At 39.4% G+C, this 13773-nt stretch overlaps 1 protein-coding gene across 1 annotated transcript in view; it reads left to right on the top strand.

Moving 5' to 3' along the window:
- Positions 1-13773, top strand: part of LOC128208101 (WD repeat-containing protein 81-like) — a 31983-nt gene that overhangs the window by 4832 nt on the left and 13378 nt on the right. Inside the window, exons 6-14 of the mRNA XM_052911444.1 lie at positions 594-634; positions 895-1027; positions 3472-3665; positions 7351-8180; positions 9918-10075; positions 11630-12155; positions 12421-12560; positions 12759-12878; positions 13115-13385. Coding sequence (XP_052767404.1) covers positions 594-634; positions 895-1027; positions 3472-3665; positions 7351-8180; positions 9918-10075; positions 11630-12155; positions 12421-12560; positions 12759-12878; positions 13115-13385 — 2413 coding nt within the window. The remainder of the gene's footprint in view (positions 1-593; positions 635-894; positions 1028-3471; positions 3666-7350; positions 8181-9917; positions 10076-11629; positions 12156-12420; positions 12561-12758; positions 12879-13114; positions 13386-13773) is intronic.

Here is a 13773-nt window from a genome sequence, read left to right as displayed (position 1 = left end):
TATATACTAGCAATCTTCCTTTACAGACGCCCTAAAAGAATATTAAAATGTCCTACTATATGCTATAACATGGAAACGTTTTTCTTTAACAACTCTTTTTGGTGTAATTTAAAAAAATGCATGATGAATGTTTGGGGTTTTAAACTTAATGTATGTGCATGATGTGTGAACTATTTTCAGATATTAGTACATTGTTTTGTCAAACTTCTATGATGTAACCTCTTTGTGATCATGTTGTTATGAAAGAAAGGTTATCTAAGTACACTTAATTGCAAATGCATTTCAACAAAATATCATAAAATAATGCAGTTTTTAATTATCATAATAACACTCTGAAGAAAAGTTTGAAAACATTGTAATGACCAGTTGAGCACTAATTAATGTAATGTACTGTGATGTTGTAGGACAGATTGATTCCCCTGTATGAGGGCCTGGGTCATGGACCTGATCCTTCGAAGCATGACGCTGAAAGTCTTGTATATACATACATTGTAGTCTACAGGTGCTACCTTCTTGTATTATGTAGCCTTGGTGTAGTATATATTTGCTGAATTTATTCTCACCTGCTTATCCTTGCATTCCCTGTCTTTCAGACAATGCATCCATCCTCCAGTAAAGCAACTCTGTCTGACAGGTAATTCATCCCGATATTGTAGAATGTTTCTGCTTTTTGAGGCTTATTTGATAGCACACTGACCACAGCTTGGCAATTATATACTTATAAATCATAAACCATTACAAGCATTGATATCGCATTTGTATTGAGTAAATAGTTAATAGAACGCATTAGCAATATATTGTTATATTTGATATATTTGATTTATCTGAAGTGCATGCATGCATGACTGTTTCTAGCATCCATACATGTAACCAGTTCACATATATTTTCTACAGGGATGTAGAGCATAGTCTTATAAAGCTTCCAGATGACTTTGATCCCACTGCTGCACTGGATCATTTGGAGGCTTTGCATTCATTCACCTTGAAAACTGCTGACAGACTGCCACCCAACTGTACTGGGAAGAAGGTAGGAATTCTTCCTCCATTGTCATGTTAATGGTTGATTATAACAGACCATTAATTAATCTCACTGCAATCAATTTCTGGAGCCATGATTATGAACAGCCTCAAGTCTTAAGTTCAGACTCATGAGGCAAAACTGCAAATCTTAAAAAAGTTTGTTTCATTTGCTAAATCAAAATATGCAATTGTACAATTATTCACATTTATTTTTGTTACACAAATTGAATAAAGATGATTCTCTGTTATTTTGTAAAAGTGTTTTTGAACAGGGTTGTTTCAACCCTGTTCAGTGTAGCCACAAACTCGACACTCACAACAGAAAATTCCTATTAATAGTAACAAATGTCGCCTGCTGATTTACCACCAAAAATATAGTTTGAGAAAGTGCAGACTATATTAATTGCAAGCTATGTTTCCAATAACAGAGTAAGATTTGACAAAGCAAGAAGCAATCATAACGCAATATCTATTTAAATAATTTAATCTGATAAACTTAGATAGAATTAACATTAAAGTAGTATCCCAAAAAATGAATGAAGATCGAAACGTACACAAAGAATTACTATCCACTCAAAGCGCATCATTAAATCACGTGACACAATGATGAAGCCAAGTGAATTTACAGTCGAAGAGAGATAATCCCAAATGAGATAATGCAGTAAGTTAATCAGATTTCTCTCCCTTGTCTTTGTAAATAAGAAGCGGGAACTCTCAAGCTTGATTGATTGTCGTGCACAGTTGAAGTCTACAGAGATGTTTGTTTTACTTTGTTTTAGAAAACATGATTGTTTTACTTGGAATCTGATGTTCTGATGGTTAGTATTGATTTGCATTTGTAGTCTTTTGTGTTTGTCTTGGGTTAGCAATGGATTGGAATGATCATTATTTCATTCAGCTGCATTTATTTAGTTTTGTCATGTATTTTTACGACATCAGCAGATTTTGTATTTAAAACGAGAATGGCAGTTCCGTGATTTTCTTTTAGCCTCTTTCCATATACTAATATATGTGGGTTTGGTAACAGATGATAACATGCATGGATAACAGAAGTCACCATGGGAGTACGAGGGAGTAGGAGTGTTTGATTCCATAAATCAGTAAGTTCCATGTCAATGTTTTGTTTTATGATGTACTGTGTTGTTTTTGTTGTTGTAATCGCTCGTATTATATGTGTGTTTTATATGCTTTAGCCATTTAATTTAATCTGCCACTGCACACGAATAAATCATATAAGATATTAGACTGTTTACGATGTTAACTTAATAAACATGTTATTATTCATTATCTTATGATTGTTTATATTTATATTTTCAGGACGCTCCGATATTATATCTACATTCGATAATGTTGAATATAAAGATATTGAAGAGCACTGTGTTTGTTGTTTGAACTATCAAACTGCTACATATGGTAACCTGGACATAAAGACCTACCCTTGCTTAGGAATTACAAATGTATTTACATCTTAAAACCTGGAATGACCTAGAATGCAACAATGGTCTCATTGATCTCAATGATTGCACAGTTTCCCTGCTTAAAACATCACTTGATAGCCCACGTGGGAATAACAAACATGCTAAAGTGCTGATGAGTTACCTGACGATATAGAAAATAGAAGAGAGTTGCTGACCATATAGACAATGAAGGAAAAAATGTTTTGAAATTAAAGATTTTATGCTAACTTTATTTTTATATATATATATATATACACACACACACTTTTTATAGTGTACGTATAGACGGATGTTTGTGCATTTATTTTTGTAAATGGAATTTTATTTAAATGAATCGATTTCTATGTTTGCTGATTTGGTGTAAATATGAGAAAATATCCAAGATTTAATAACTTTTTTAGGTGTTTCATCTACAATTGTTTGAAATCAATTATTTAAATTTTCATCATTTTAATTAAGAAACTATTTCTCTTTAATCTGTTGTATTTTCGAAGTTGTTTTGTGAATAACAAGGCTAACATAGGCAAACTCTTTCTAATGAGTAAAGTTTGATAAGTATATATATACTCATATGTAACACCATATGATGGAGTTCTGCTTGGATTGGTTACATTCTCCATCCTTTTGCCTTCTTACACAGCGACATTAATTTTATTGTCAAATATTAATTTTTCATTTACCATCATGCTTCAATAAACCTGGGGCGGCCCCTGTGGTTGTTTTACATGGGGACTCCCAGATTCACTGTGCAACATATCAGCACCTTATTAATACACACATGATCGTGAATCATAATGGTGAAAACCCGTATAAAACCCTGTTCAAGCATGAATCAAGACTTGGACTTGAGACTGTTCGTAATCAGGACCCCTGGTCTGTTCCACAATTTAAACAGAAAATACATTACCAGTAATAATCACCTTTTACTTAATTATACTAAAACAAACCTTAAGTCATCGTTGATTGAAGAGGAATTCTTCTTTAATTATTATAGAAAGTAGAGATGAGGTTTACTGAGCTGCATGATAACATGGGAGTGGTATGGCGGGACATACAGCAGTTTGCTTGCCTCATGTGTGAACTGTGTCTCGGGAACCAGCTGCTGGCCCTCACCAGGCAAGCCAGTCTACGGGAGAGGTACAACACCATTGGGAGACTCTGGTCTCGGGATAAGGGCAGTCTACCAAGGTGAGTCTATATTCATAACCCGGTATATCAAAAAAAAAATAACAGAAATTTGAAAGAAAAAAAATCCAATGGTTATAATTTCATAAAGTGAGAACATTCTGCAGGACTTAAACATTTTTAGCTCTACTGACCAAAGGCCAGAAGAGCTTATGCGATGGTAATGTGTACGTAGTATGTTCGTCCGTGCATCTGTAAACAATTGCTTGTGAACACGATACAGTCTTCAGTTTTGATTATATCTCGATGAAACTTGTACAGTATCTCGATATCCATTAGAGCTCGGTTCCTTTCGAAAACCAGCCAGATCCGCCCATGCTTGCCTAGATTATGGCCCTTGATAGTATAAAAAAAAGCTATTGTGTAAATAATTGGTTGTGAACACGATACAGTCTTCAGTTTTGATTGTATCTCGATGAAACTTGTACAGTATCTAGATATCCATTAGAGCTCGGTTCCTTTCGAAAACCAGCCAGATCTGCCCATGCATGCCTAGATTATGGCCCTTGATAGTATATAAATGCTATCGTGAAAACACTAGCTTGTGAACACGATACAGTCTTCAGTTTTGATTGTATCTCGATGAAACTTGTACAGTATCTAGATATCCATTAGAGCTCGGTTCCTTTCGAAAACCAGCCATATCCGACCATGCATGCCTAGATTATGGCCCTTGATAGTATAAAAAAATGCTATTGTGTAAACACTAGCTTGTGAACAGAATACAGTCTTCAGTTTTGATTGTATCTCGATAAAACTTGTACAGTATTTAGATATCCATTAGAACTCGGTTCCTTTTGAAAACCAGCCAGATTTGCCCATGCATGCCTGGATTATGGGTCTTGAAAGTATAAAAAATGCTATTTTAAGCTAAGTCTAATTTTTAGCCAAGACTACATGAACGAAGTCTATTTTCAGCCAAGTGTACAAAGTTTGTTCAAATTATGCCCCTGGGATCATTACTGCCCCCCCCCCCCCCCCGGATATTGTCCCACAAGTTGTTGTTCAAATTATGCCCCTTGGGTCAAAACTGGCACTGCCTTGGGTGTCACAATTTTCCTAGAGTCTTATTTAAGAAATATTTTCAAAATCTTCTAGTTTCAAACCACAAGGCCCATACCTTTGATATTTGTTGTGGAGCATGTGGAGCATCATATGATGTAATTGAAAACATTTGAAATAATGCCCCTTGGGCAAAAGCTGGCCCCACCCCTTTTGACTTACTTATTAATTTTTAAAGCTACAGTAATGAAATTTTGACCATGTGAACAGTTTTGCAAACAAGCATTAATGTTGTTCTCGGATGTCCTTGACTTTGACCTTTGACCGACTTTTTATTTTTAAGGCCACAGAAATGAAATTTTGACGATGAGTACAGTTTTAAAAGCAAATATTTCTTACCCTCAGAATACCTTTACTTGGCAAATATTAAAATAGTTCATGCAACTAATCTGCTTACAACACTTCCTGTCCTCAGATGTTGAACGTGCAGCGTTTTCAGCTAACCCAAACACTAAAAGTGAACTATATATTTGTTGCCTATTACTCAAACGTACATGCTCTGGATTGAAAATGACCACAAGAGCCATGCCAGTAGAGCATAGGCCCTTTTGGGCCTCTTGTTTTACAAAACGGGACCACTTAAGGTGTTTGATATGAAAGTTATGTGGTTTAAGATAATTTTGTTACAAATAAAAAAAATAAATTAAAATACCTAAAATTTATGAAGATTCTGATGTTATAAAAATCATAATCAGTGTATGCTGTTCCAAGCCATTTTTATGCCCCCCTTCGAAGAAGAGGGGTATATTGCTTTGCACAGTCATGTCGGTCCGTCGGTAGACCAAAGCTTGTATGAGTGATAACTCAACAATTCCTGGACGTATGGTCATCAAACTTGACATGAAGGTTGGGCCTGACCAGTAGATGACCCCTATACATTTTAGGGCTCATCAGGTCAAAGGTCAAGGTCACAGTGACCTTTAATGGTAAAATAATTTTTAAGCTTGTCCGAGTGATAACTCAACAATGCCTAGACCTATGGTCATCAAACTTGATATGGAAGTTGGGTCTGACCAGTAGATGACCCCTATTGTTTTTGGGGGTCATCGGGCTAAAGGTCAAGTTCACAGTGACCTTGAATGGTAAAAGGTTGTCCGAGTGATAACTCGACAATGCCTGCACCCATGGCCCTCATACTTGACTTTGAGATTGGGCCTGACCAGTAGATGACCCCTATTGTTTTTGGGGGTCATCGTGCAAAACGTAAAAGTCACAGTGACCTTGAATGGTAAAAGGTTGTTCGTGTAATAACTGGACAATGCCTGCACCCATGGCCCTCAAACTTGACTTGGAGGTTGGGCCTGACCAGTAGATGAACCCTATTTTTTTTGGGGGGGGGGAGGAGGGAGTCATCGGACCAAAGGTCAAGGTCACAATGACCTTGAATGGTAAATGGTTGTCCAAGTGATAACTAGACAATGCCTGCACCCATGGCCCTCAAACTCAACTTGGAGGTTGGGCCTGACCAGTAGATGGCCCCTATTGATTTTAGGGGTCATAGGGCCAAAGGTCAAAGTCACAGTGACCTTGAATGATAAAAGGTTGTCAGAGTAATATCTAGACAATGCCAACACCCATGGCTCTCAGACTTGACTTGGAGGTTGGGCCTGACCAGAAGATGACCCCTATTGATTTTATGGGTCAAAGGTCAAGGTCACAGTGACCTTGAAAGCAAACTCACAATTCCTGGTTTTATGGTCATCAAACTTGACATGAAGGTTGGGCCTGACCAGTAGATGACCCCTCTTATCTTTGGGGGTCATCGGGCCAAGGTCAAGTCACACTGACCTTGAAAGCAAACTCAACAATTCCTGGACGTATGGTCATCAAACTTGACATGAAGGTTGGGCCTGACAAGTAGATGACCCCTCTTGGCTTTGGGGTAATCGGGCCAAGGTCAGGGCCACAGTAACCTTAAACGCAAAAAAAATCTCCCAGTGATATCTCAACAATGCCTGAACCTATGATCATCAAACTTGACATGGAAGTTGGGCCTGACCAGTAGATGACCATTATTGATTTTAGAAGTCATTGGGTCAAAGGTCAAGTTCACAGTGACCTTGAGTGCGAAAATGTTTCGAGTGATAACTCGACAATGCCTGCACCCATGGCTCTCAAACTTGTCTTGGAGTTGCGTCTGACCTGTAGATGACCCCTTATGATTTTAGGTGTCAAAGGTCAAGGTCACAGTGACCTTGACAAAAAAGCTTGTCTGTGTGATAACTTGTATATGCCTTCACCCATGGCCCTCAAACTTGACGTTTAGATATTTGGTAACCAGCTAATGACTCCTATGGATTTTCCTATGGATTTTGAGGTCATAGAGGCAAAGGTCATGGTCATAACACACTCTATCCTCACACTTTGAATGGTCATAATCATAAAACTGTCTTAACGACATCCAATATCAGTGACAAATCAGCTGTCATTTCGGTCCATGCATATTTCATTCAATTGTCCATATAATCCTGACAACATGGCGCTGAGAGTGGCATAATGTTTGACAAACATCTCTTGTTAAACATAATTTATGGTAATGTTAAGCCTTAACTTAAGGACATAATAAATACATACATGTAGCTTAAGCAGTTGGTGAATGGATCTTTTAGCTTTATTTCCTTTGCAGAATTATCCACACTGCTGCTGAGATTCTCTTGAATCTTGAAAACTTCAAGGAACAAGGTAAAGAAACTGATACTAGTGGTTTGCTGTTCGAGTACCCCATGGTGAACAGCCTAGGTCTACCCCCACCTACCCCGGCCCTGCTAGTTCAACCAAGCTGTAATGTATTGCCCTTCCCTCCATACTTTGGTGGGCTGTATGAGCTCATCAATAACATGAAAAACATTGACAAGGATGTCAGCTATAAACTCAACCAGCTGAAATCTGCTCGAGAAAAAAATAAGGTAGAAAAAATCCTTCTCAGAAAGAAAGTTGAGATATTGGAGTTGTATTTAAGGAAAAACAGTGGTAGAATATCAGATGAAGGGTTTGAGATCCTTCTACCCTACATCAGGGACCTGTTTGAGGACCCAGTGACTACTGTGCAGGCAGCCTGGTCCATCCTGGGACATGTAGGAAGAGAGCTGGGTCCGGCCCAGCTGGCCAAGAACCTCATGCCATGTCTTATCAGAATATACAGTGGTGAAGACTCAACACCAAAACACATGAAACTCTACCATCGATCATTTCTGGTTCAACTGTTGCTCCATCTTGGTCTAGAGTCGTTCTTGTCTAATTTCTCTACCCTCCTGGTGGAAGCTGTGGCAGGATACAAAAACTTTGTGGTTATCCCTCATACCTCACAGGATGACATGGAAGAAGAGAAAGAGGAGGAGGGGTTTCCTAGCAACAGTGATCACCATAGCAGCCATCAAGATGAAGCAGAGGACCAGATAAATGAAGAAATACCTGAATGTGAAGAAAATGATGACGAACAGGATCCAATGCAAGTTGGTATGCACAAGTGAATTGATTGCCTTTCATTAATCATTTCTGAAGAGTCTTGCGCTTAAATACCGTCCTTGATAACATACTTCATTGGTAACTAAAGAGACCTTTATCAATACCTTTTTCTTTAGTGTGTGTTTGAAGTATTCAAATTCCTGTTGTCACAATGTTTTTCATTTGGTTTGTTGTTTTTATGTCTCCCCCTCTCTGGGGGAGACATATTGTTTTTGCCCTGTCCGTCAGTCCGGTAGTCCGGTAGTCCGTCAGTCCGTCAGTCCGTCAGTCCGTCCGTACGTCACACTTCGTTTCCGATCGATAACTGGAAAACCGCATGACCTAGGATCACCAAACTTGGTAGGGAGGTTGGTCATGAGGTGTAGAAGATCCCTATTGTTTTTGGGGTCACTAGGTCAAAGGTCAAGGTCGCGGCGACCCCCAATGTAAAAAACATTTCCGCTCAATATCTTGACAATGGTTTGACCTAGGTTCACCAAACTTGGTAGGGAGGTTGGTCATGAGGTGTAGAAGATCCCTATTGTTTTTGGGGTCACTAGGTCAAAGGTCAAGGTCGCGGCGACCCCCAATGTAAAAAACATTTCCGCTCAATATCTTGAGAATGGTTTGACCTAGGTTCACCAAACTTGGTAGGGAGGTTGGTCGTGAGGTGTAGAGGATCCCTATTGTTTTTGGGGTCACTAGGTCAAAGGTCAAGGTCGCGGCGATCCCCAATGTAAAAAACATTTCCGCTCAATATCTTGAGAATGGTTTGACCTAGGTTCACCAAACTTGGTAGGGAGGTTGGTCGTGAGGTGTAGAGGATCCCTATTGTTTTTGGGGTCACTAGGTCAAAGGTCAAGGTCGCGGCGACCCCCAATGTAAAAAACATTTCCGCTCAATATCTTGAGAATGGTTTGACCTAGGTTCACCAAACTTGGTAGGGAGGTTGGTCGTGAGGTGTAGAGGATCCCTATTGTTTTTGGGGTCACTAGGTCAAAGGTCAAGGTCGCGGCGACCCCCAATATAAAAAACATTTCTGCTCAAAATCTTGAGAACGGTTTGACCTAGGTTCACCAAACTTGGTAGGGAGGTTGGTCATGAGGTGTAGAAGATCCCTATTGTTTTTGGGGTCACTAGGTCAAAGGTCAAGGTCGCGGCGACCCCCAATGTAAAAAACATTTCCGCTCAATATCTTGAGAATGGTTTGACCTAGGTTCACCAAACTTGGTAGGGAGGTTGATCATGAGGTTTAGAAAACTCCTATATTTTGGGGGGTCACAAGGTCAAAGGTCAACGTCGCTGTGACCTCTAATGTAAAAAAATATTTCCGTGCAATATCAGGAGAATGCTTTGATCTAGGTTCACCAAACTTTGAAGTGAGGTTGGTCATGATGTCTAGTTGATTTTGCAATCAGTTGGTCAAAGGTCAAGGTCACTGACCTTGAGGTGAAGAACCGGTTTCTGCTCAATAACTCAAGAACGTTTACACCCAGGAACTTCATACTTGGTATGCCAGTTAGTCATGACTAGTTGATGGCCCCTATTGATTTTGGGATCCATCATTGATTATTTCTCACCTACGACCACACAATGGGGGAGACATGCGCTTTTTCAAAAAAGCAATCTCTAGTTTTAAATATCTTATTATAAGTACCTTTCCAAAACATTTTGGCATCTGGTAAATGTTTAAATAAGTGGTGAACCATTCAGCCATTCATAACATTATTTAACAATTACTCTTCGCAGAAGATGAGGATGTTCGACCGGACCAGAGAGAGGATGAGCAGCCAGACTACCTTGGGGATTACGCAGAGGACGATGATGTCACAGAGCTGGAGGGGGCATTCCCTAGCCTCATTCTGGGACACCACAATAAGTCTGAGGATTCCCTCAGTACAGATAGGGTGAGCAGTGAAGAGTCTTTTCTGCAGTAGAAAAATATTTCTGTAAAATCACAATAATGCAAAAAATTAGCATGATGTGTCAGTATTTTAATATGCCCCCCTTCCAAGAAGAGAGGTATATTGCGTTGAACATGTCGGTCGGTCGGTAGGTCAGTCGGTCTGTCGGTCCTGGAGGTCCATCGGTAGACCAAAGCTTGTCCGAGTGATACCTCAACAATGCCTAGACCTATGGTCATCAAACTTGACTTGGAGGTTGGGCCTGACCAGTAGATGACCCCTATTGATTTTCGGGGACATTGGGCAAAAGGTCAAGGTCACAGTGACCTTGAATGATAAAAGGTTGTCAGAGTGATAACTCAACAATGCCTGCACCCATGGCCCTCAAACTTGACTTGGAGGTTGGGCCTGACCAGTAGATGACCCCTATTGATTTTAGGGGTCGAAGGTCAAGGTCACAGTGACCTTGAAAGCAAACTCGACAATTCCTGGACCTATGGTCATCAAACTTGACATGAAGGTTGGGCCTGACCAGTAGATGACCCCTCTTGACTTTGGGGGTCATCGGGCCAAGGTCAAGGTCACAGCAACCTTTAAAGCAAAAAAATTAACAAATCTTCTCCCAGTGATATCTTAACAATGCCTGAACCTATCATCATCAAACTTGACATGGAAGTTGGGCCTGACCAGTAGATGACCTTTATTGAATTTAGGAGTCATCCGGTCAAAGGTCAAGTTCACAGTGACCTTGATTGCGAAAATGTTTCGAGTGATAACTCGACAATGCGTGCACCCATGGCACTCAAACTTGACTTGGAGTTGCGTCTGACCTGTAGATGACCCCTTATGATTTTAGGGGTCATAGGGTAAAAGGTAAGGTCACAGTGACATTGAGCGAAAAAAGCTTGTCTGTATGATAACTTGTCAATGCCTGCACCCACGGCCCTCAAACTTGACATTTAGATTTTTGGTGACCAGCTGATAACACACTCTATCCTCACATTTTGAATGGTCATAATCTTCAATGCCTCAATGGCATCCAATGTCATTGACAAATCAGCTGTCATTTTGATCCATGCATATTTCAATCAATTGTCCTTATAATCCTGACAACATGGCGCTCAGGGGAGAATAATGTTTGACAAACATCTCTTGTTTATTTTACCTTACTGCAAGCTAAAACACAATTTAATGCATTTTGTAAGTCATGGAAAGATGTTTTCATTGTGTTTATGCAATTAAATCACTTGGCCAATTCTTAATACAATAGATCTCTGAAACCTGTTTATAGCATGACAGTTGGTATTGTCATAGCCTTGGTTTTGCCATCTGAACAGGAGTTCCAGTCATGAAAAAATGATTCCCATAACAAAGATATTCATATGAAAGTTATTACTTATGTTTGTACCCACTAGCAATGTACTTATGCATGGGAAGTCCAATAACTCTGAGGGAAATTTTTTCATGTCCCTTGGTTAAATGAGAACAAATGGATGATCATTGGAATCTGCTTTCGGTGCTATTGTTTTTAAATCTGGGACTCTTGTACAATTCCAGATGTCCCAGCAGAGCTATGAATATGAAGCCAATAGGGATGATGACTCTGGGCGGACTGATCCCAGCAGTTCTGACAAGGCCTCTGTCCACAGTATCTCCCACATTCTCGATATGTCAGAGGATTCTAGCAGGGCCTCACAGGAGCCAGAAGATACCAGCGAGGAGAGGAAGATGAAACACAGCCACTCAGTGCACTTTGAAATGGAAGAGGAGTTGTATGGGGGTAGAAGTCAATTAAACACAAGTACTGAACACCAGAATGATCAGGAAAAAGCAGAGGTAGTAGAAAATGGAGAGGAGGAATCAAAATTAAGCTCCTTCATGATCCGGAGTGAGACGGATGAGTTTCAGCAGATCCACTACAGTCACACTATAAACATCTGTGACGTTGCTGCTGAGAGTATTAAATGGTTATCACATCGCCTAGGGCCCCTACTGACAGCCAAGTTTCTCTCCAAGAATCTTGTCCGTATGCTGGCACTGTGCTACCTTGCAGAGGAACAGATAGAACCTGTACATGAACAGTGTAGGTGAAAATTCATAACTTTGTAAACAGCATTTACCATATGATTTAAAATCTTTTAATGAAAAATCCTAGCAATTAATGCATTAATTGTCACCCTTCAAATATTGTTTCTTTTATACACTTCATGGATTTCTATTGAGATTTAATTATATAAGGAATGTGGCTTGTACATATATCTAACCACAGTTGAGTATAATGTACAGGATATTTATGTATTTATATCCACAAGTTGTTATGTACCTCCCCATCCTTACATGTTATGCAGGTTCAAGCCTTGCCCAGTCCACTCGGCAGGTCCAGGGTGACAGTAATGCCCACAAGGTGCTTGAGTGTCTCAGCTATGTGGCCTGTATATATGGGGAGCAAGTCATACTTATACAGTACCTACCCTGCATCACTGACATGGTTTGTACATCAATTTGTTCGTAGGCAGGCACCAATTTAGAATTTTGATCAGCATGCCAGATTCCTTACAATACTATGTGGCTAAGCATACAACCATTTAACTTGTGGGCTTGGGCTAATCTGGACCACTGAATAAGCCTTAAAAAACAGCTAAACCAAAAAAAATCATAAATTCACTCAAATTATTTTTTTCTGTAGATCCATGTAGCCCGGAAACGCCTGACTATCAGAGCGGAGGCCGGACTGGTGGCTGCTGTAGTCCTGTTACGGAGTATGCTCCCCTTACTGACGGATAAAACATTCATGCAGGTGCTACTGGTAAGATTTATAGGCTGTACATATCTGTAATGGTTGTTCAAAATACATTATATTTTCCTGGGTAGGTTTAACACAGTGTTATAAAAGTTAGGATGCATAACTCTTTGTGACTTAGTATTTTCAGGAATGATGAAGATTTCACTGTTTTGATCAATCAATTTAATTAAATGTAACTATACATTTGAACAATGTTTATCATTGCATATGAATTAGTGTTTTATTCATCTCATTTACAGGACTCTGTGATACGTGATGCCTTGAGGCCAATACTCAAGCTGGTCTCCTCAGCCTCAACAGCTTTCCCGAGCGGTGCTTCCATGCGCTCCTTGATCCTGTACAAGATAATTGACCTACTGTACATCATAGGCCTGCGACTGGGCTTTGAGAACACCCGAAGGTTTCTCACCCCCACCCTACAGATGTTCTTTGCCCCATTTGATCAGGTGTACTCAACAATGGACGCGGATGGGATGTGGAAAAGTTGCTCCTCAGAAATGCTCAAAGATGGTAATAAATCAACACAATGTGCTCACTTCAGTTCTTATCAAGTGTGCAATTCATCAATCTTATTCATTTTGCAAAAAAAAAAAATGAAAATTTAAAAAGTAAAAGTAAAGTTGAAATCAGTATTCTAGAATTATTATATATATTTCAAATTACTAAGTACTCTCATAAATAGCCTTTCATGCAATTATGTCTTGTGAATTGCGTTTCTGGTCAAATATTCTTTAATGACATTGTATAATAAGTGATGGCGTGATTATCGAATATAAATAAATAATTGTCCATGGTTGCCCAACATTGGCTATATTCAGTTATGATCATTCATGACCAATGTTCATCAAACTTCAATATTTATACCCCCGACAAACGAAGTTTGAAGGGGGTATATTGG

This window comes from Mya arenaria, chromosome 11 (assembly GCF_026914265.1).
Source record: "Mya arenaria isolate MELC-2E11 chromosome 11, ASM2691426v1".
Taxonomy (NCBI): Eukaryota; Metazoa; Mollusca; class Bivalvia; order Myida; family Myidae; genus Mya; species Mya arenaria.
The sequence above is the reverse complement of the archived record's forward strand: the minus strand, read 5'-3'. Positions and strand labels throughout refer to the sequence as shown.